Below are 24,546 nucleotides of genomic sequence, written 5' to 3' on the forward strand. Positions count from 1 at the left end.
AGGAGGTTAGTGAGGAGGAGGGGGTGGCTGCTGCTGCGGCCTCCAGTGATAGTGATGGTGTTGTGGCTCCGCAGCCACGCACCACTACAAAGACTGGCCGCAATGTGAAATTCAGCTATTCAGAAAATATGGCTTTGGTGCGGGAGCTGATGAGGCATCATCGGCAGTTGTTTGGCCATGATGCTGCCAAGGTGTCCACACGTAGGAAGTCTGTTCTGTGGGGGAAGGTCATTGCGGCTGTGAATAGTGAGGGTGTGGTGAGGCGGACCGAGGACACGTGTCGCAAGCGCTTTTATGACATAAAGCGCTGTGTCAAGGCAAAGATGGTCAAGGAGGCCAAATCAGCCCGCCAAACCGGGGGTGGACACCCCTTCCGTGCATCTTACCGCGATTGGGAGGAGCCTGTGCGTTCACTTATTCCGCCAGAAGTGGTTGGTGCGACTCATGTCCGGGATTCTGACCGGCCAAGGCAGGATGGGGAGTTGTTTTTATGATTTTAAAAGTGTAAACATCTGTGTGTTGTCCTTTGTTGTTTGTAATTTCTTCAAGCTAATTGTGATTGTCAGTTTGTTAATTGTTACAATGTGTTGGTGATGTCGTGCAGGCCTGGCCAACCTGTGGCTCTACTGGTGTTGGTAAACTACAAGTCCCATCATGCATTGCCTCAGTTTTGTTATTAGTGAATGCTACATCTGTTGCAGTGCATGCTGGTATGTGTAGTTTTACTACATCTTGAGAGCCCCATGTTGTCCATGACTGATGTAGTGTTAATATCAATATATATTTTTTTTTTGTTTTGTAATCTGGTTGCCTTGCCCTTTTCCTTCCATTTGATATCAGTACTAAATCTTTCTAGGTGTATTTAAAAGAAGTGTGTTGAATATGTTGTTAGCATATTTTGAAAACAAATAGATTTCTTTGGATTTTTGTTTATTGTGTGTTGTTGTGGGTTGTCCTTTGTGGTTTTGTTTTGTTGTTCTTGTTTTTTTGTAATTATTCTATACATTTTTGAGCAGATATTTGAGCCTAGTGTTGTATTTGTAGAATGAAAATTGGTACCTTAGCGTGCAATATTGTGGTTGTGTCAAGCTATGTGATTTGATTTTTAAACATTAGAATATTGTGCATTATTTGGCTTTGTGTATGGATTAATTTGAGAATTTTAATCTTATTTAAAGTATACACACCCAATGAAGTCAGCCAGAAAATCTTAAGCATCGTTTAGTTTACTTATTATCATCAGGTTCCAGATGTTTACATCACAAGAAGGATTTACAGAAAACATTGTTAAATAAAAGTATGTCCATAAGGTAATTCTTCATATTTTTACAGTACGCCAGAGAAGCAGCACAGCCAGTCCACAGCCAACACTGCCAAGTGATGCAGATGGTGGGAATGCAGGTAAGAATTCACTGTATTCACATATTCAGCAAACACATAGAAGCACAAAATGTTAATGTTTATCTTATCACATAGGTTCTTCTTCTGCAAACCCCCCTCCACTAAGGCGCCCATCACAGGGCTCGGTGACTGTGCCTAGGAGGCCAACCAAGAGACGTCGTCTTGAGGCTGAATCTGCTGCTCCATCATCACCACCCCAACGGCGCATCTCCGCAGTGTTGTCCCTGCCACCACAAGCAATTTTGGCGAGTCCACAAAGCGAGGATCCACAATCACCTCAGCTGTCTGGTGAGTAAACATAAAAGTTAATTGTAACAAAAATTTAAAACAGTGTGGTCGATGAATTAACCTGGATAAGGCATAATGAATTGATAAACCACTGATATGTGCAAGGTGATCAAGGCAGAAGTAAAACAGATCCTAACAGTAAAAAACCTGAACGTCCCTGTTTGGCTTGTGCCTTTATCACCTTGCACATATCACTGGTTTTTCAAATCCTTAGGTCTTCTCCTGGTTAATTCATCTGCACCACTGTTTGTGTACTGGCATAATTAATTTATTTGTGTTAATTCTTATTCCAGCCAATAATCACAAACAACAAGCACATGTTTTTTTTTTGACATTTTTGCAGTAACATTTTCAGATGTGATGTTGCCCATAGCAACCATGTAATATTCCAAAAAATTAAACAATAAACAGCAACATAAATGTAATCTAGAATCCAATTGTTTGCCATGGACAACATCACCATTTCTAAACATAGGCCACCTTAAGACATTTACATGTTTTTTTTCTGAGAAATGTGTGCTTTATTTCTTTGGTGTAATTTGCCCACACAACACTGACTGCCTTGATCAATTTGTGAGTGTGTTCCAAAACACATTTAATGTATTGTGTGTGTTTTACAAAAGGAAGGGTCATACACAATCTGTAAATGCATTAATTTAAAATGGCGAAAGTTCTTCGTGTTTGCACATTCATTATGGCACAGAGTCCGACAATTCCCTAATTCATTTTTCCATTGAGTATGGAAAGTTAGAAGCCACATATGTGTTAAAAAAGGTAAGAGTCCTAGGTAATTTTAGGCCACAATCTCGGTTTCATTTTCAACATGAATATTATTAAGTAAGTCATGTTTACATCAAGCAAATAAATATTTTACAAACAAAATAGTGGCTGTTATCAACCCCATACAGAGCCACCCATCATGGACGAGGACGCACAGCAGGAAAGTGACCAGCAGCCTACCTACACACTACACCTGCAGCCCATCGATCCTACCCAGCCAACCACGCAGCAGGACATAACACAAACACCCCAAACATCCCATAGCCCCCAATTAAGGCCAACACCACCCCAGCAACAAATGGTCCCTGAGTTTTGGAGCAGTTGGGCCACACAACAGGCACAACACTATGCCTGCCTGAACACCCACACCCAATACCTTGCCAGTCTGCCCCATCATCTTCCTCGCCTCAGTCGGAACTCAGGCAGACTGATAGTTCAGGTTGGCAGAATTGCCAATTCAATGGAGCAGATGAGGGCAGACAACAGTCAAATGTTAGCCAATTTAGTCAGAATCATGGATGAACAACAGCGGCAGCAACAAGCCCTCATACAAATAATACAACACAACCAACTGGTGAACGAAAACCTCTCCAGAATTATTGCCAGCAACACTGCCACAAATACCCAACTGACTGCAAGCATACACAACCTCAGCCAAAGCATTAATGTGTTGGCATCCCAACAAATCAGCTCAAGCTCCGGAACTACAACACCAAGCCAGACCCCAGTTACCTCCCCTGTAAGACGCTCCAGCAGAACACGGACCAACGAACCAGGTCAATCCTCTGCACCCAGCACACACAAAAAAAAAAAATGAAGGATGCATGAAATGGTTGTTAAAAAATAAAGTTTTTGGAATTGTTACACCAAAAATGCCTGTGTCCAAGCAAAACATTTTTAAACACGCTATATGTGTATGGTTTAATGTGCTAATGAGTGACAGTGTAAGTTATTCAAATAAAAGTATAACTGTAAAGAACAGTATAATTAACAAACACTAACGCAACACAAACAACATTCACACCTACAATACATTTTTAAAAAGTGGTTAGGCAAGGTTATTTATAACTAAATAATACTTACCGTTAAAATAACGCAGAATCACTTCTTGCCTTACCTGCCTCCCTACATCTGTACTCACACTGTCACCAGATGTTTCTAAATCACCTACTTGCTGGCTGTTTTCTTCATCACCAACATGTGGCAGATGTTGACTCAAACACAGATTATGAAGAAAACAGCAGCAGAATACAATCCTAGTCACCTTTGAGGGACTATACAACAAAAGCCCAGCAGACTTATCCAGACACCGAAACCTAGATTTCAGCACCCCAAAACATCTTTCTATCACATTCCGCGTAGACTTATGTGCATTATTATAATTGTGTTCAGCAGGAGAATCAGGTTGGGACAATGGAGTAAGGAGCCAAGAGTAGCAGCCATAACCACCATCACCTGAAATACAGATATAGCCAACATTAGGACATGTGGATTATGGTAAAACACATACAAAAATCAGGAGTTTGAAGTTACCACACATACACACAACACACTTGGAACATACCCAGCAGCCAGCCATCAGGCATTTGTCCGTCCTCAAACTTATCGAACAGTTGGCACTATATAATTTTCCAACTGCAAGGATCAAAATTAACGGAGACCTGTCCCACCCACTTCTGATTCGAAACGGCACTAGACAGGGATGCCCCCTCTCGCCCCTCATCTTCGTCCTCTGCATGGAGGCCTTGGCAAGTTCCATTAGGCTTAATCCAGACATTTCGGGACTCACGGTGGGGGGCAGAGAGTACAAACTTGCACTGTTCGCGGACGACCTGCTAACTATCATATCGAACCCAGTGGTTTCTGTCCCCAACCTGATGTCTGAACTAGACAGATACGGCTCCCTGTCCAACTTTAAGATTAATCTTTCTAAGTCAGTGGCAGTGACTGTATCAAAGCCCTCCCAAGCCCTTGACGGCCTCAAACAATCCTTCCTCTTCCACTGGCATCCCTCTAGCTTTAAATATCTGGGGATTACTCTACATAGGGACTTATCACGCCTTTTTGAGGTAAACTTCAAAAAATTGCTTGACTCACTTTGCTCCGAGTTCCGGGACTGGGGCAACAGGCGGTTATCCTGGCTGGGGAGGCTCAGTGCTATTAAAATGAATGTCTTGCCGAGAGTCCTCTATCTCCTCCAGGCGCTCCCGGTTTCCATTCCTGGAACTTGGTTCAGAGACCTGCATAATCTAGTTAGGGACTTTGTGTGGGGGGGCAAACGACCCCGCTTCCAGCATGCCATCCTTTTCCGTCCTAAACATAAGGGCGGTCTTCAGCTACCGCATTTCTCACTGTACTATGAGGCCATTGTTCTCCACAGAATCTTGGAATGGTCACGCCCACGTGACACAAAGCAGTGGGTCCATATTGAGGAGGCAGTGCTGCCCGCCCCCATTGCCTACTACCCTTGGTGCTCTAAGATACCACACATAGATCACCCTACTATTGGACCTACACTCTCACGTTGGGGCAGACTTAGGACTCTTCCATATATTTCTTCTAAATACTCTCCCCTGACCCCATTGTTTCACAACCCAGACTTCCCGCCGGCGATTTCAGGCCGGGGATTTGACTCATGGAGACGGGAGGGGGTGGTGCGTGTTAGCCAGCTGGTGGAACATGGAGAGATGATCCCCTTCCCCTCGATGCAATCGAAGTGGAATCTCTCACCTTCGGAGATATGGAAATACCTTCAATTGAAACACTTTGTTCTGGGGAGTAATGTCCGCCCAGGCTTGACTAGACCGATGACGGTTTTCGAGAATTTATGTTCAGAACCCTCTCGTCCACAACATTTCCTTTCAAAATGTTATAGATTTTTGATAGTGAACAAATTCCCCGATCTCCCTAAATATGCCAGGGACTGGGCCCCCGATATACAGATAGATCTGTCAGAAGAGGACTGGGAGAAGAGTTTTCAGGTCACCTTTGTAAGTTCCTCCAGTTATTCAGTCCTTGAAACACATTTCAAAGTACTGTCTCGGTGGTACAGATGTCCCGAAACACTGGCAAAAATGTTCCCCAATGTATCAGACAAATGTTGGAGATGCAATACTCAAACAGGTTCCCCGATGCATATCTGGTGGGATTGCTCTAAACTTCGACCCTTTTGGAATAACGTAATTGCAACCTCAAAACTGATAGTGGACTTGGAGGTCCCTTCGGAGCCAGCCTTCTGGCTTCTCAATTATGTTACATGGCCCCTGTCGACATATAAAAACTCCCTACTAAAGTTTCTTAATAGCGCAGCCAAAGCGGTCATTCCAGTTCACTGGCGATCTACTGAACCTCCTAATATGAGGGAATGGGTTGCTAGAGTAGATTGGTACATGACTATGGAGGACTTGCGGGTGACACCGGAGACACACCGAAGATTCACGACCACTTGGTCCCCTTGGTTGGAATTTAAATCCTCACATGCTTACCTGTCACTGATGTCCTAACTTGAGCCCTGCACGTCGCACTCTACTATTGTCAACTGGGACAGATCTTATTACTTCAGCTCCCTGACCGGACTGAACTGGACAGATCCACACCGTCGCCCCCCCCCCCCCCCCCCCCCCCCCCCCCCCCCCCCCCCCCGCCCCGCCCCCTCTCTTCATGAATCTTTACTTTTCCACCCTGTACTCTTTTCTCTCCTTTCTTCTTTATTTCTTTTAGTGTTAAGAAATGTTATGTCAGGACAGCTTTATTCTAGAAGAGGTTGGCTTTGGCCTTGAATTAGAGGTACTGACTTGATCACGAAATTTATGTACTACTGACCACGATAACTGTGTTAACTGGCTTAGCCCATACCTAGCTGATTGTGTTTTTACTGTATTATCAGTTGAAAGATGTATGCTGTCTTGAATAACCTGTTACTACTTTATAATTCAATAAACATTTATTGGGGGGAAAAAACTTATCGAACAGTGATGACTGACTGAGGATGAAGGAGTCATGGCAGCCGCCAGGGTAACCTGCAACCACACTCATAATTTTGAGATTTGCATCACAAACCACCTGGACATTAGTGGATTGGCGAAAATGTCTATTTGTGAAAACATATTGTCTATCCCTAGGTGGTCTCAGCTCAACGTGTGTGCAATCTATGGCACCCAGCACATTGGGCATGCCAGCAAGCTCATAGAAAGCTACCCTGACTGCATGCCACTGCGACTCCTGGGTAGGGAAGCAGATAGAGGCATCTATGTGGGGTTCCAACACATCCAAAACCTGAGTGGACATTACAAAATATAAGGTGAGTGTCATCAGAGCCGGCCTTAGGCATAGGCAAACTAGGCAATTGCCTAGGGCATTTGGTATGCTTAGGGGCACCAGCAGCTTCTGCTGATTAAAATGATATGCGGCATGCCTATATTCTGTGTGTAGCATTTCGTATGCAGATACAGCCGCAGCCGCGCACAGAATATAGGCATGCTGCATATCATTTTAATCAGCAGAAGCTGCTTGTGCATCCTAGCCACATAGTGATGCAAATAAGATGCATTTTCATAAACAAAAGGCACCCGACGTTAGCAGAGCTGCCAGCTGACTCATGCCAGGCATCTCTTGCAGAACTAGAGGTGGTGCTAGGGGGCACCAGACAAAATCTTGCCTAGGGCATCATATTGGTTAGGGCCGGCTCTGAGTGTCATGATCTGTAATCCATACAATACTGTGTTATAACACATAACAGAAGCAACACTTAGACGTGTATGTATGTTTCAACTCACCTGATTTCAATATTTTGAAAAGGTGGGCTGGGAGATACCAATTACATCGCCTGTCACAGCCTGGAAGCTCCCAGTAGCCATAAAGTGCAACACAGCCAGGAGTTTGTGCAGGCCTGAGACAGAGCGAGACAGTTTGACAAGGTCATACAGACGGAAAATGTTGCTTCTATTTTGCTGAAACATCTGTATGACCCTATCATCGGACAATGCGTTTAAGTTTAAACGACCCCTAAAAAAACGAGGCCTGCGCAGCCTCCGCGGCACCTGTACAACCTGCTGACCATGTTGACTTACCTGGCCCTGATTTATTGTCGCCTCATGGAGCAGTCTCAGGTATCCCCCAACAAACAATAAATCTGTACTACACACGGCAGCAGCCATTTCAGAGTGAGAGCTGGTCAAAATGTGCTTGGGACCCTTTTAATGGGCCAAAAAATCAGGTGTGACTAATGGATAATTGAATACACATGTAAACACGCTTATCAAAAGCAGGTCTACTTTTTTTTAGGACTTTTTTACGATTTGTATTTTTTCACGTCCGCAAATGCATTTTCACGGTACAGATTACAAATACGAATGGTTAGTAAATGACCGTGAACCATACCTAAACAGCCGCGTTTGACCGAAGGTGTATTCAATCATATTTTTTCCCTTGGACTTCCAAAAAAATACGAATGCCCTCATCACTGCCGTGATTTGAGTTTAGTAAATTCCCGAGATGACACTTTGAAGAAAAAACACCATCTCGGTCAAAATCGGGACCTTAGTAAATATACCCCAGTGTGTACACTCTATCTCGTTTGTCAGGGAGCTCAAGGGAAATTGCTCCTCTTCCACATTGTTCATCTTTCACATTGTTCAAGTCTTCTAGTGTGTATGGGCCTTAACAGTGTTTATTATCCCCCCCAAAAAACAACAACATATAAAATAAATTATATATCATATACACAGCAATATAAATTGTATCTAAAAACACACTCCTCATTAAGCTCTTTTTTATATATATATATATATAGTTATTTGTAGGAGTGCAACAATGTGTTTATTATATACTAGGTGCTTCATCGCGCCCTACGGGCGCTCTTCACACCGTCGCAAGGGGCTATGCCCCCTTAACCCTTGCATGCTTTTCTGGGGTTCAATATTTGTGTTATATGGAGTATTACTTGCATTCCTTTGTTAGTGGTTAAATATTGCACAATGAAAGGGCGTGCGATGGTGAAGGAGGCGCAGCCCCTTGCGACGGCGTGAACAGCACCTGCAGGGCACGATGTACAGAATGTAGCAGGTGCGGGGGGGACTGCGGATGGGGGAGGGTGTCTGTAGATGCTGCGGGTGGAGGGGGCGGAATCGGGGGGGGGCCCCGGATGGGGAAGGGTCGGGAGGTGCTGCGGGTGGTGGAGGGGCAGAGGAGTGGGGGCTGCAGAGGGGGGAGGGGTCCGGAGGCACTGTAGGTTGGGGAGTGGCAGGGGTGCCATGGGTGGGACAGGGGCAGGTGCGTGGATGTTGCGGATGGGTGAAGGGTTCCGTAGGTGCTGTGGGATGGGAAGGGGCAGGGGTGCCAGGGGTGGGGTAGGGGGTCCGGAGGCGCCGTGGGTAGGGGAGGGGCAGGTACGGGTGGTGCGGCGGATGCTGAAGGGGGTCCGGAGGCGCTGCAGGTGGTGGAGGAGCAGGTGCGATAGGTGGGGGAGGGGTATGTGAGGGGGGGGGACCGCAGATGGAGGAGGGTGTCTGCAGATGCTGCGGGTGGAGGGGGGCAAGTGTGGGGGGAGACATATATGGGGGGTGGATGGTGGAGGTGGTCTGGCGGTGCTGTGGGTGGTGGAGGGGCAGAGGAATGGGAGCCACGGGTGGTGTAGGGGGTCTGGAGGCACAGCGTGTGGAGGAGGGGTGGAGTGCCGCATGTGGTGGAGGGGAAGGTGCGGAGGTGTGGTGCATTGAGGAGGGGTCTGGAGGCGCTGCGGGTACTGTACCTGCCAAAAAGGTAGTTGGAGGGCATGCAGTAACAGGGCCAGGACAGAAGTGACAGGGTCAGAACAGGGGTGACGGGGCCAGGACAGGGGTGACGGGGTCAGAACAGGGGTGACGGGGCCAGAACAGGGGTGACGGGGCCAGGACAGGGGTGACGGGGCCAGGACAGGGGCGACGGGGCTATGACAGAAATGACAGGGACAGGATAGGGGTGACAGGGCCAGGGTAGGGGCGGCAGGACCAGGACAGATGTGACAGTGCCAGTATAGGGTTGACAGGGCAAGCACAGGGGTGACAGGGCCAGGATAGGGGTAACAGGGCCAGCATAAGGGTGAAAGGGCCAGGATAAGGGTGACAGGGCAAGGCCAGGGGTGACAGGGACATGACAGAACACAGGGCACGGGAGAGATTGGTATTAGGGACAAAACAGTGGTGACAGACAGATGTGTCTTACCGGAGTCACTACTGCTGGCTGCTGCTGTTCCACTCCAACCCATACTTGCCTACTCTCCCGGAATGGCCGGGAGGCTCCCGAAAATCGGGTGACCCTCCCGGCCCCCCGGAAGAACAGGCAAGTCTCCCGGAATCAGGGGTCCCCCTGTCCGTCCGCCCACTTAGTGTGTAAAGTGGGCGGTCCGGGCAGTTGATGACGCGATTCTTGCTGAATCGCGTCATCATAGCCACGCCCCCTGCAGTGTAATGCCGGGGATCACGGCATTACAGAGCGGGGGGCGTGGCTTAAAGGATGTGCCACGGTAACTCCACCCCATCCCGCCCCTGCTCCACCCCCGTCCCGCCTCCGGTCCACCTTCTCCCCATGTCACAGCCCTCCCCTGCCCCCCTGCTGAGCCGACCTGGCTGCTCTCTCCCGCAGAGAGCAGCCAGAACGTCGGCAAGTATGCTCCAACCTGTTGGGATCTGCTGCTGGTGGAGACTTGGCATGACTGACTTTCTCAGTCCTGCTTCCTCTGCCCGTCAGCATCCCTCCCCCCCTCCTCAGTCACACACCGCAGACCTTGCGCAGCTGTCGGGCACTGTGGTAAGGGGAGACTGGGAGTGACTGGTTAGCCCCCAGGAGACGCTGCGACTGGAGGGAGGAGGGGGTCATAGCATGCACGCGGCGCGGACCTCGCGGCTGCTGGGCACTGTGGTAAGGGGAGACTGGGAGTGACTGGTTAGCTCCCAGGAGACGCTGCGGCTGGAGGGAGGAGGGGGTTGGAGCCTGCAAGCAACTTGGACTTCTGCAGCGCTACCTGCTGGCTAAAGTGTGTGAAGGAGCCGGCCGCACTTCACTGCGGGCGGCAGTGCTGCAGCTAGCGGTGGGGTTGCCGGGGCTGGAAATAACAGAGGCAGTACGGAACCTGCACAGCGGCAGGTGCCCCACAAAACTGCAGCTAAGAAGCATGGAGTGTGCAAGAAAGTGACACTCCTCCGCGCCAGAGAGACCCTGCTGAGTATGCTGATGTGGGGGGTCAAGCACACAGTGAGCCGGTGCCCGTCTGTCTGTACGGCATACCCCCTCACACACCCCCATACCTCCCAACTGTCCCGGGGTTCCGGCAGCAGAGCTAGATTAAGGGGGGAGGGGGGCAGGGGATACGTACCGTGGGCCCCACAGTTTTAGGGGGCCCCCCGGATGGAGTAGCTCTGTCCCAGCTCAGAAGCTCCCCCGTCCTGCCAGCAACAGCGGCAGCATTGTGCTACAGTCAGCACACGCTGCTGCGTGTTGGCAGGTCTGTGGTGTTGCAGGGAGGCAGCAGTCTCCCTGCTTTCTTCTGCCTGTGCGGGTGTGTAGGGGGAGCGACCACCACCTCTGGATTTAGCTCTAGCTGAGGGGCCAAAATTCCATATAAAAAAAAAATTCCCGGAATTTGCATTAGGGGGCGTGGCCACGCGTCCCGCGATTAGGCCACGCCCCCAGCCCCACAGCAATGAGATAGGGCTCCCCTGTCTCAAGTGCCCTGGGCCCCCGGACTCATAATCCGCCCCTGGAGGCATGCCAGCAGCTCACAGAGCGCTGGGCATGCCCCCTCACTGACGAAAACGGGGCCCCTCCCATGAAGCCACACCCCTTTTCGCTGGTCACGCCCCCTTTTCGACGCACGTTTGTGTTGGCATAGTGCGATGGATTGATACCATAGGTGTGCAGCAGGAGGTCTTATAGATAAAGGATCACCTCAGGAGTTACCTTGTATTCAGACAGAACGAGACTTGAGATGTATATCTTCTTTATATAGTACTGAGTACCAGGATCAATATAACAACAGGTTTCAGTAACAGCTTCTTAACTTAAACATGTCAGTAACATGAGCTGCTCAGCTCACCTCCTTTCCTCAGAGACTTTTCTAGAACACACACGTGAGGAGGAAGAACAAACAAGTACATGCATATACAGCAGACAAAACAATACACCTCTGTAAGTATACAGCGCCATCTGCTGCCCCTGTACGGTAACTACATGCATATAAACAAACCCATAGTCTGTTGTACATATTTCAACACCCCTTCTCAACAGACTGGGTTTCTTCAGTTAGACCCATCTTTGACGTAAGTCTCCAATGTCTCTCTCTGGTAAGAGGCTTAGTCATGATATCAGCGGTCATATCTTCTGTTGGGCAATAGTTCAACTCTATAAGACTTTGTTCCTGTAGATCCCTCAGGAAGTGATGCTTGACATCAATGTGCTTGGTTCTTGGGTTCACTCTTTCTGTTTGCGCTAATGCAAGGCATCCTTGATTATCCTCATATATCTTGATAGGTTCTTCTTGAGGCATTCCTAGGTCTGATAGTAGTTGCATTAACCATACCACTTCTTGACTGGCGTGAGCTGCTGCGATATATTCAGCTTCTGTAGAAGATAGTGCTACGGTAGACTGCTTCTTGCTTGTCCAGCTGATTAATCCTTCTCCGATAGAGAATAGATATCCATTTGTGGATTTTCTGTCACTTGTATCTCCAGCCCAATCTGCGTCAACATATCCTGTTAACTTGTGACTTGTGTTTGCTGAGAGCTTAAGCTTCTTGTTAATCGTTCCCTTCAAGTAACGAATTACCCTCTTAACTGCATTCCAATCCATCTTGGTTGGTTTAGAGACTTTTCTGCTTAAAATCCCGACTGCTGTGGAGATATCTGGTCTGGTGACGGTTGCAATGTATAGCAATTTTCCTATGGCTTTTCTGTATAGATGGTTATCCTGTAACAGGTTGCTCTGATCATTTGGTTCCTTTTCATAACTTGTCTCCATAGGAGTGCTTGCTGTCTTTGCATCTTGTATACCAAATTCCTCAATGGTTTCCTGAATTTTGTATTTCTGACTTAGTGTGAATGTTCCATCATCTTCTCTTGAGATTTGCATTCCCAAGTAATGCGTTATGTGACCGAGGTCTTTTGTTTCAAACTGACGGTTTAGTTCTTGTAGCAATTCAATTTCGTCCCCTTCTTGTTCAAAACAAACTAGCAAATCGTCCACGTAAATCAATACATAGAACCATCTTTCCTCTATCAATTTTGTATAGAGACATGGGTCTGCTTTGCTTCTAATGAATCCTTTTTCTGTCAGAACTCCATTTATCTTTGTATTCCATTCTCTTGCTGCTTGTTTAAGACCATATATACTCTTGTTAAGTTTACATACATGATGTGGGTTCTGAGAATTCACGAAGCCTGGTGGTTGTTCCATGTATATATCTTCCTTTAGTTCACCATGTGGGAAAGCCGTCTTTACATCGAAATGTTTCACTTGCATACCCTTTATGGCTGCTGTTAGGAGTAAGGTTCTAATGGTAGTGTGCTTCACAACTGGAGCAAACGTTTCATCATAATCTTCTCCAAATTTCTGTGAATATCCTTTAGCAACCAGTCTTGCCTTGTATCTTTCTATTTTTCCTTCAGAATCATACTTGACCTTAAAAGTCCACTTACATCCTATGGCCTTTTTGTCTACTGGTAGTCTGGTCAATGTCCATGTCTGATTGTCTTCCATTGATTCCATTTCTTCTTTTGCGGCTCCTAACCATTTCTGTGCTTCTCTTTCAGAAAAATTCGCAATTTCTTCCCATGATGCAGGTTCTTGTATGTTAATAGCTTTTGCTTTGTAAGATAAACGTGCAGGTGCTTTTCCCTTATTTTCTCTTGAAGAGCGTCTCACCCCCTCGGATGTACTCTCACAAGTGTCGCTGGTATTTGTCTTGTGTTGTACTTCAACTTCTTGAGTGATCTCTACTTCATCTGTTTCTTTGGATTCAGTGCTTTCTTCTTCAGAAGAGTCTACTGGAATTATGACATCATCTCGTGTTTCTTCTATGAATGTCACACTGTTGCTTATAACTATTTTTCCAGTTCTTGGATTTAAGATTCTGTAGCCTTTTGAATGTTCGCTGTAGCCGACTAGAACTCCCTCTTCTGCTCGGTTCTGCAACTTGCTTCGTTTTTCAGCGGGAATGTAGACGAAGGCTCTGCATCCAAAAACTCTAATGTGCTTTAAGCTGGGTTTCTTACCGTGCCACAGCTCATATGGTGTCTTCCTTACTGCTTTGGAAAGTAGTCTGTTTTGAAGATAGGTGGCTGTTGCTGCTGCTTCACCCCAATATTTATCAGGTAGTCCTGAATCTGTAAGCATGCACCTTATCATTTCTGTTAGTGATCTGTTTTTCCTCTCAGATACACCGTTTTGCTCTGGTGTATTTGGTACTGTCTTCTGATGCTCAATACCGAGTCCTCTTAAGTACCGTTCTATTTTCTGTTCTGTGAACTCGCCTCCATTGTCGCTGCGAAGAGTTAGCATATTCCTCTTGAACCTGTTTCTGGTCATGGTCACATAGTCTTGCAGCTTTTCTAAGACTTCATCTTTACTTTTTATTAGATAAGTGACTGTGAACCTGGAGTAGTCGTCAATGAATGTCAGCATATACCTTTTGTCTCCTACGGTTCACGTTTTCATAGGTCCACATACATCACTATGTACCAGGTCTAGTGGTCTGGAAGCTCTGTTTTCACTTTTCTTAGGAATTGTCGTCCTTGTTGCTTTTGCTTTTATGCAGCATTGGCACTTCATCATTTCCGAACAGTCTGACGCTTTGAGATCCCTGGCTAGGTCTCTCCTCTGCATTTCCTTTATGCAATCTGGGTGTCTGTGTCCTAATCTTCTATGCCACTTGTGAATACAGTCAGCGTGTTTCTGTGTACTCAGCTTTGCCTGCTGTGCTGCGATATCCAGACAGTATAAATGTTCTTTTATTCTGGCTGTAGCTAGCGTTTCTCTTCCATTTTGGATAAAACACTTATTATTCTGAAACTTTACAGTAAGTCCTTTTTCTACTAGATTCTTTACTGATAGCAGTGCTCCTTCAAGCTTGGGAACATATAGCACATCTGTTACGGGTATTTCTGCATAGCTGCCATTACCCTTGGAGCATAGGAATTGACCATTCCCTTTCCCTTCTGCAATGATATTTGTTCCATCTGCTAGGTAGATTGTTTCTTTATGGTTCAAATCAAGTTCAGTAAAGAAGTCCTTGTTATTTGTCATATGACTAGTCGCTCCTGAGTCTACATACCACTTTTCTGACAATTGGGTTACTGTCGCTTCAAATGTTCCATTCCAATTGTGTGCTCCTGTATCTGTAAGTGTGGCTTTGGCTCTTTGTTTGTGTAATCTTTCTGGTGGTTTGTGCTGCTCTGTCTTCCATATGGTGCAATCTTTTTTTCAGGTGACCCACTTTCTTGCATCTGAAACATGCTCTTGTTTCCCTGGTGTGTGGCTTAGTGTCCGCCATTTTAAGTGCTTTCTCTGTGTCACTTTCAGTATTGCACTCTGTAAGCTCTTTTCTGCGTTGATACTCCTCTATGAGCCTGTTCTTCACAAAGTCTGGTGTGATTTCTGCTTCAGGTCTCATTTCTAGTGCATTTATTAGTGCACTGTATGTATCTGGTAAACTGCACAGGAGGATAGCTACTATGTGGTTGCTTTTGATTTCTTCTCCCATTGACCTGAGCTGCATGGTTATCTCTAGTAGTGCACTGATGTGTTCTTGCATTGTCTTGCCTTTATTAAATCTCATTTGGTATAATTTTCTTAATAGGAATAGTTTGCTGTTCAAACTTGATCCTTCATGCACTCTCTGTAATGCTGTCCACATGTCTTTAGCTGTACTCTCTTGTCTTATGTGTATAAGCTGTTCATCTTCCACCAGTAAACTTATAGTGGCTCTTGCCTGTCTGTCCTTCTTAATCCACTGCTGATCCTCTCCTTCAGGTCTGTCTGCATTTATAACATCCCATAAATCATCTCTGGTTAATAGCATTTCTACTTTAAACTTCCATGTCTGATAGTTCTCATTAGAAAGCTTGCTAGCAGCTAGTCTGAGATCTGTGTAATTTGCCATAACCCTTCCTTGTATAGATCTCTCTATTCTTCTGTGGTATTAAACTTGTTTTACTCACAGTTTTCTTTCCAAGGTTCTCCTGGGTTGTTTCTTGTGTACGTTACACAGTCTGCTGTCTGCGCCTGCTGGGACTTGCAGTGCAACTCGTGATCTGGATGCTGCTTAGGATGCACTCCTGAAAACTTTATCTTGTATAGACTCCAGTCTGGGCCCATAACCTGTTGGCATAGTGCGATGGATTGATACCATAGGTGTGCAGCAGGAGGTCTTATAGATAAAGGATCACCTCAGGAGTTACCTTGTATTCAGACAGAACGAGACTTGAGATGTATATTTTCTTTATATAGTACCGAGTACCAGGATCAATATAACAACAGGTTTCAGTAACAGCTTCTTAACTTAAACATGTCAGTAACATGAGCTGCTCAGCTCACCTCCTTTCCTCAGAGACTTTTCTAGAACACACACACGTGAGGAGGAAGAACAAACAAGTACATGCATATACAGCAGACAAAACAATACACCTCTGTAAGTATACAGTGCCATCTGCTGCCCCTGTACGGTAACTACATGCATATAAACAAACCCATAGTCTGTTGTACATATTTCAACAGTTTGTCCCTCCTTCTGCCTGCAGAAAGCTGGGAGGTATGCACCCCTGCCTGTGCCATGCCCATACTATCTGCTTCTGCTCCTAGTCTCCTATAGATTTGCCCAGATCTGTGACTCATTTGACTAACTCCGCCCAGTGTTGTGACTCCGCCCAGCGTTAGCAAATGAGTCACAAAGTCACAGATCTGGGCTATTATATAGGAGATTGGTAAGTATGTAGCTTATACACGGTTGAGTCACATTATTATGATCACCAACTAATATCCAGAGTTACCGGCGTGTGCAGCACAGACAGCAGCTAGACGGGCTGGGAGTCACTCAATAAGGTGCTGGTAGGTTGGCACAGGTACATTTTGACGGTGAGCTGCTCCACTGTAGCGTGTCGGTCGGCCCTCATGCACCTTTGTAGCCGACATTCCCCTCTCACATCAGTGGCACGTGGTGCTCCGCAGTTTCCACAATAGTTATTCACAATGGTGCCATTTGTCCAGTGGCACCATTACACTTTCACTACAGCAGCATGTGAACAGTTCACAAACTGCGCTGTGTCAGAAATACTGCCACCCTTGTCCCGAAAGCCGATAATCGTCCCTTTTTGCAACTCAGAATAAATCACTCCTTTTACCCATGACAGCAACGAGTTATATGTGTGCAGACGGCCTATAGCACCCCTTATATACCCACCAAGCCAGCGCCCAACACTGTACATACTTCATGGGCTACGCGCTGCCGTCAAATGTAGGCGGTGGTCACAATAATGTGACTTGACCATGTATGTTGCCACTCCTCAATATGTGGAGGTTAATAAACCAGACAACAGCAATTAGTAAACATCTGAAAATTACTGGTATGCTGGCGTCCCAGTATAACTATTGCATTCTCCAGCGGGTTTATATCTCCAATAAACACTCAGATAATAATCAGTAGCCTCTGCTCAAATATGCCAACACGCTATTTTTACCCTTAATAATATATGTCCTTGCTCCATGCGTGGCCACGCTATAAGGGTAATAATGCTGGTTATTCCTTATTCTTGCGGGTAGAGGTGGCTGAGCTGACGAAGAGTGCAATTCAAATACCACTATGGGCCTCTGTTGCACTGTTGGGTGCTTCCGGGCATTATGTCTGGTAGCCTCTATTGGTGTAATTACCAGATTGAAAGCGTTAAGGTAGCAGAGGTGCATTGTTTGCAGGCAGTGGCTGCTAAGCTGACCAAGAGATCACTGATGCATTTCAACTGCCGCTGAGGGTCTCTGCCACTAGATGATGCTGGGTAATTCAGCTGATGAGCGGTGTTTGTGTGATTGACGGAATACAGGCAGTGTAGCAGCGTGGATATAGCATCAATGCGTTTCGTCCCTCGGAATGCCGGGACTTTCTCAAGACTAATATATTAATAATAAAAATAACCAGCAGATTTGCCTGGTTTCAACCGGACAAAGGTTTGCTGGGTGGAACATTTTACCCCTTTTCACGCCCTTAGGAGTTGAATTTTGAACAATCCCTGCTTAGTGGTTGGCAGAAAATAACTGTCACATAACTCAGAAACGAAGCAACCAATTATGCCAATATTTTCTGCAAATCTACAGGCCAAGTGGGTCATTCCCAGTTGATCGCTAGCTGCCGTTGTTCGCTGCGTAGCAATCAGTGAAAAAAATGGCTAATCTGTGCATGCATCAGCACCGCAATGCGCACGAGCGTCGTATGGGTGCGAAGTCCATTGTGGTTTTGCACTGGTTCTAGCAACGATTCCAGTCGCACAGCCGAACGCAAGGAGATTGACAGAAAGAGGGCGTTTATGGGTGTCAACTGACCGTTGTCTGGTAGTGTTTGGAAAAACGCAGGCGTTTGCTGGGCAGGTATCTGTCGTCATTACCGTGTCACTCGTCGCAGCAATCATCGCACAGGATAAGTAACTACAGGGCTGGTCTTGTTTTGCACAAAATGTGTTTGCAGGCGCTCTGCTGCACAGGCGTTCGCACTCCTGCAAAGCAAAAATACACTCCCCCGTGGGCGGCGACTATGCGTTTGCATGGCTGCTAAAAACTGCTAGCGAGCGATCAACTCAGAATGACCCCCCAAGATCTTTCTTTCATTTGATATATGATGTGCCCTGCTCAGACAACAGTATCATAGAAATATTTCACTCATAAAAGTTGCCCTTCTGCTATTAATATACAGATAATAATAATATTATTATTATTATTATTATTATTATTATTATTATTAATAATAAATGAACATGGGATGGAAAATTGTACTAGAGAGGTTTTTGAAATTGTATTGATGTGTAACAGGGAATGCAAGTTTAGCTAGTAAAACAAATATAAATGACATATGCCTGGGGTATAATGGGCGCATATGCTACTGGTACCAACCTGCATGAATAGTATTATAGTAGTGGGGTGTGTATGCCAGCAATTATGTAGTTTAGTGAGTGCATTCTACAACTACAAATTGTGGCACAATTGCAACAACTGTATAATATCAACCCTTTAGTCTACGGTTATTGAGATCTAAGAATGAGATGAACTAGTTGGGGATGTTTCTGAGAAGCGTTTTACAAGTAGCTTTACTGGACAGATGCATAGAGGCTTATCTATAATGGGTGCTGGGTGTACAGGTTCCTGCACCCATAGACTAAACTTCCCTCTCTGTCGGCAGGCCTAGAAATCACCAGGGAAATGGCCCCTCTGCTATTTTCCTGGAGATCTGCACATGTGCAATAGACTCTAGAACTGTGCCATGCTATTTTCCTGAAGATCTGCATGGTGCCAGAGTTTTCTTGATGCATGTACCAGTGAGAGAGAGGGGACCGCATGGAGACTGCAAATGGACACCTTCCTCCCTTCAGCTGCCCCTGGGGAGATGACTTAGGTAATAACAACCAAGTGGATTCTAGTTATTTTCCTAGTACAGTTCAAAAGACTTATGCACTGTTGAGATTGGTTACTATGGCCTCTCCTCTTCATAGTCACCTGTAGAACAGTTTTCTGACATACCCAATTATGTACTATAGCCAATTTCAGAAGTCCTGCAATAAAAATAATGAATAAGCTCCGAGCAGGGTGGGGAGTGGTGGTGGTTGGCAGCACCATGCAAAGTGTACAGGGGGGAGCTGACCAGGGTATATGAACATACATGTGAAGTAATATGTAACATATGTCCTGGCTTCCTTCCCCAGGAATCTCCAGCCGCCGCAGCATGCCACACAGTGCTCAGCCTGTCAATCATCATTTAGCCCGCCCCTGGACTCCCATTGACTGGTTTCACAGGAGTCCGGGGGCGGGATAAATACAACTTCATACATATGTTCATATGTCCTGGTCAGCTTCCCCTTGCAGCCTATGATCGGTGCTGCAGCCCAGGGGCAGGCCCGTCATCAGGGGGATGCCGCGGGCACAGCTGGCCCGGGCCCGGCCTCTCTAACAGAGAGGGGAGGGCCCGGGCCGCTCATGCCGCTGCCCGCCCGCCACCATCCATCCTCCTGCCTCCACCGCCCGTCCTTCTGCCACCGCCGCCGCCGCTGTCCGGCTCCTGCAAGCTATTGAGAAGTCCTTCTCAAGATGCCCGCCGCCTCAGAGGAGACAGTTATTAAAGATACTAGAGGAGGCTCTAGTATCTTTAATAACTGGCTCCTTCGAGGCGGCGGCCATTTTGGAAGGGACGTTTTCTATAAAACAGGCTGCCGAACAGTCTGCGGCGGCTCCAGCGGCAGCAGGAGGGGGGGGGGGGGGGGGAGAACAAGCAGTACCCCAATGAGCAGGTACTGGGGCATTATAGTGTGGGGACACAGATTTTATTTTATTTTTTTATTATATATATATATATATATATATATATATATATTTATCCGTGTCTGTCAGTGGACGGACGTAGAGCAGCGACATTTCCTGGCCTGGAGAGATCACACTATCACACTCCTGAGGAAGTCTAGGCCGTAGGCAACGGACGAAACGCGTTGAGTGTTTTACTCGTATGGACGACCAATGACAGATAAGCTGTTTTTAATCTTTTACATTGTATGGGCAATTTTTTATCATTGGACTAGTTCTGAATAAATGTGTTTTTATTTTTAAAAACGTATTGCACCATTGGTCCTTTTCTGCTCTTATCTCCCTTACATGAGGTAAAAACAAGGGAGAAATACTACCAGGATACCACAGATGACATCTAATTTCACTACATATTGAAAGTGTGACATTTTTGCCATTAAGAAATGTGGTTGGAATTCCACCATATACAGTACACCTTAAATTTGTACGGGTGATACTGAAGGTGTTGGACACACTGTTTTACATAATACTACACTAGGAGGCGCCTATTCTCACCCTTTGTTTTGCATATAATATATATATATATATATATATATATATATATATATATATTTTATATAATTATTACTATTTTATTTTTACCTGATTACCTAGGGGGGGGGGGGGCCCCGGGACAGCTGCAGAGGGGTCCCCCTTTGTGGTGCAAATAAATGCAACATCATATAGACTGTGCAGATATACAGTATGTGATCATTTGTACACCCACCCCTCACCCACAAAAATAATAATAATAATAATAATAATAATAATACTACAAACAAAAAAATAGCAATTAAAACCAAAATATAAATACTGCAAAATAGATTTTGGCTGTATTAGTTAATTGCGATAATGCTGCAGTACAATGTACAGTATCAAAAGTGATAGTTATGTTTTTTGTGGCGTTAAATATATGAGTTTTGTAGAGTAATAGCATCAGTATACTATCACTGTATTTGAATGTGATTTGACTGTGGTTGCCATGGTAGTTGCATAACATTGTGAACACTCTGAAGAATTATCAATCATTAATAGCAGACTCAAGAAACAAACCAAGGAGAAATTGTAATAATTAAGATTCTTCTTTTAGTCCACCACAGTGATTAGTGTTAAATAAAAATATACAGATGTAGCCACGCTCATCCACCCTCCGGCATGGCCGCACGGGCACACGTGCTGCATCTAGGCACACGTGCGCCAAGCTGTGCCTTAGTACACCGCCCAAGTATTCCTATGGGCACGTGTAGTTAGGCACTTAAACCCACGACCGAGTCGCAGGCACATGCTGCCCCTGCCAGAATCCCACATGTGGCTAGTGTGAATGGTGTTGCATGACACAACAGCATTCTTTTAAGGGGGATACTTTGGTTTTTGTTTTACAATAATACAAATGTGTTATCAGCCAGCACAGTCAACCAGAAGGCTCAGCTGAGATCTACACTGAAGGAAAACTGTGTACTGTATCTTCTTTTTAATCAGAATAAATGCTGATAGGAGGATTTGTATACAGATGTTATAATAATAGCCTGCACCAATGTGATAAGGCTCCATGTGTGATGCTGTGTCCCTGCTGGTCTGTGTGTTTAAGGAAACCATTTGAGGAGGTGTGAATGAATGAGGCGTGTGAAACCTGCTCTGCAGGTATACAGTGTAATGAGGAACTTGCAGATCCAGTATGCGGGCAAGACATAACTGCTTGGGGTGGGAGAACAGAGCAGGTAGCAGCAGCAGCACACTGTACCCCTTCTGCACTGCAATCATACCCACATAAATGGCACTCTGGACCCCTGTGTGATATAACCTTAGCCAGGATACCATGGCTCTTAGCGTCAGTCTGAAGAGGGTGACCAATCTCCCAGGCAAACATGAGAGACAGGCAGCCCTGACTTTTAGAGGTAAGCATCTGTATACAGCTTTTATATCACTTAAGGTAGATGTTGGTTATCTCTTAGAGCTTTCCATTTTTGAGAGGAATTTTTTTTTATAAGTATATAAAAGAAATCCTTGGATTATAGAGACAATTGTGAATTTACTGTAGGTGTGTTTGGGTTATTGACATGTGTATCAGGATAAAACAGAAAATGTTTTACCTCTTCTTGGTAATCAGTGTAATCATTACTTTCTTCTTTAAAATATATTATTTTAGATGTTTTGGGCTATTTTATAGCGTAACAATATGGTATATTGTATAATATTTATTCAACAATATTGATATGTGTACTGTATGATTCTATAACAAACATAAATAACTAGTAGGAGCACAAATAAAACCGTGACAGGTCACTTACTGAAGCTATGACTTACCACTGTCCCAGCTTGTTTAGGTCTATGTTAACTTTTAACTGTCCATTCAGGTTAGGGAAACAACAAGTCGTACAAGTGCACACAGCAGGAAGCAGCTGAAGAACGGTATTCTGCACACACAACGTTCTGCCTTTAATAAATAACAGTATAAGAGCACATTAGGAATTGCAGGAAAAGTACTTCCATATTGCTAAATCTCAACATCTGAGTTCAAAATCAGTTAGTCATATGACATATTTCTCTGGTATGGTTGTACTATATTGTTATGCCTCTATCATTGTACAGTCAGAAACTTAAGCTGCATGTACAGTACAAGCAGCAGTTTGGATGGATTGTTTCAACATTTAAGCCAACTGGTTACAAACGAAACTGCTTCCAATGTCAGCCATCTGTTAGTGTGTTCCTTTACTGATCAGTCACAGTAACTGAGCCCCGTAGCATCAAGTTCTTTGATCCAAGTGCTTAGCAATTAAAGCTGCTTATAGAATATAAGGAACACATTTGTGGAGGTCAATACTTACCTGTTACTTTTTAGCAAACAAAATCGGAATGTGAAATTCTGCTAGTAATACATGTTGGGAAATCTAATGTGTTCCCTGAAAATCAGTAGTCTCGCGTAATGTATGCAAGTTTGGGATACGTTCAGCATCCCGCTCGTCATGTGACTGACGGCGGAATCCCGACACCACTCAGCAGACCGGCACTGCATCACATCCGACATCCCAAGGGTGCATTTCGGGGGTTCAGGGTTGGGGTTAGACCCCAACCCTGGGTGGGTGGGGGCGGGTGGGGTAGCCATAGGCGCCACCCCCCCAAGTGTTAGGGTTAGGGTAGGGGACAGGGAAGGGTAAAAATAACCTGTCCGCTGTCGAGATCTTCAGTGTCGGGATGCTGCTGTCAATCATGTGACCACCGGCATCCAGATCGCCGGTATTTCATATGTACGTATTCCTCATACTGAGTTGTGCACAATTATCCAGGTCTGTGTTTACAGCAAGGCTGCTCTGCATCACAAATAAACAGCAATGTCATTTGTGGATATATTTTGTGCATTAGGAATACAGAACAGATATAACTGTTGTTGTGTAGCATCAAGGGTGTATCTAGGGGTCTGAGGGCACCTGTCAAAGTAAGGGACTGAAGTCCCCCCTCCCTCCTCCCTTCCTAGGGAGAGCATTGCAGACCCCCACCACATCAGGGATACAGACCAAATTTAAAATAGGGGAGCCACAGCAACTGCCCCTACTACCCAAACACTGTCCCACATCACCAGCTGTGTCTCACTGTCAGTGCCTGGCACCCCTGGTGAGTGCCCTCTTGGCCATGGGGTAGATACACCCCTGCAGAGAGGCACAAGGACACTGGTCTGAGAGACCAGATTAGATATACCTAACTCTTAAACTGGGTACACACTAGACGATGTGTGTACCCAGCGACATCGGCAAAAGCATACACACTTGCTGATGCCGGGAGAGGCGGCCATGCTGCATTCAGCAGCATGGTCCTTGCTAATGAGGTCTTCTGCTGACCCTGCATGTAGGGCCTGACGGAGGATGTCGCTGAGGACGCACGGGCGTGTGCATCGTCAGCGGCATAGCGGGTACACACTAGATGTTGTGCCCAATATGTCGGTCTGATCCGCCGGATCGGACTACATATCGTCTAGTGTGTAGTTGTACCCAGCTTTACACAGTTATTAGGAGCATAGACTGCAGATAGCTACATATTGCACCGTAATCAATGACAATAGGTACAACCTGGTACATGGTAGCAAACGGCACAAACTAAAAGCATCTTCCTGTTACACAATGGGCAGACTATGGGTAACTACTTGTTGTACAGTAGGGATGTAGTTGGGATCCCTCCAGTTACAATGCCAGTGCCGGAATCCCGACATCCGTCAGAATACCAACGCCAGCATCCCGACAGGCGGGATATCGAACGTAAGTATCCTGGGGAGGTTAGGTTTAGGCTGCGGGGAGGGAGGGCTGGGGGAAGGGAGAGGATTAGAATTAGCTACCTGTCGGCATTTTAAACAGTCGCGATGCCGGGGTTGGTATTTTGACCAGCAGCATCCCAACGGCTGGGATCCCATACCCAACCCGTACAGTGCTAATGGAACACCTGACCTATTCCATAGTGATTTGAACACCTATTGGTAAATCAGTGCACAGTAGTAACACTGACCTGCTACAAATGGAGAAAAGGTACCAGTG

At 45.8% G+C, this 24,546-nt stretch overlaps 1 protein-coding gene and 1 long non-coding RNA gene across 2 annotated transcripts in view; one reads left to right on the forward strand and one right to left on the reverse strand.

The window, feature by feature from the left end:
* Positions 1–1,219: 1,219 nt before the first annotated feature.
* Positions 1,220–24,546, reverse strand: part of LOC135055751 (uncharacterized) — a 30,806-nt gene continuing 7,479 nt past the window's right edge. The window contains exons 2-3 of the long non-coding RNA XR_010243799.1: positions 22,331–22,460; positions 1,220–1,686 (exon numbers count right to left, since the gene is read on the reverse strand). This is a non-coding gene — a long non-coding RNA (uncharacterized LOC135055751). The remainder of the gene's footprint in view (positions 1,687–22,330; positions 22,461–24,546) is intronic.
* LOC135055750 (fer-1-like protein 4) overlaps positions 21,718–24,546 on the forward strand; it is a 346,065-nt gene continuing 343,236 nt past the window's right edge. Inside the window, exon 1 of the mRNA XM_063960172.1 lies at positions 21,718–21,921. Coding sequence (XP_063816242.1) covers positions 21,843–21,921 — 79 coding nt within the window. The 5' untranslated portion in view covers positions 21,718–21,842. The remainder of the gene's footprint in view (positions 21,922–24,546) is intronic.

Source organism: Pseudophryne corroboree, chromosome 3 (assembly GCF_028390025.1).
Source record: "Pseudophryne corroboree isolate aPseCor3 chromosome 3, aPseCor3.hap2, whole genome shotgun sequence".
In the NCBI taxonomy this organism is placed as follows: Eukaryota; Metazoa; Chordata; class Amphibia; order Anura; family Myobatrachidae; genus Pseudophryne; species Pseudophryne corroboree.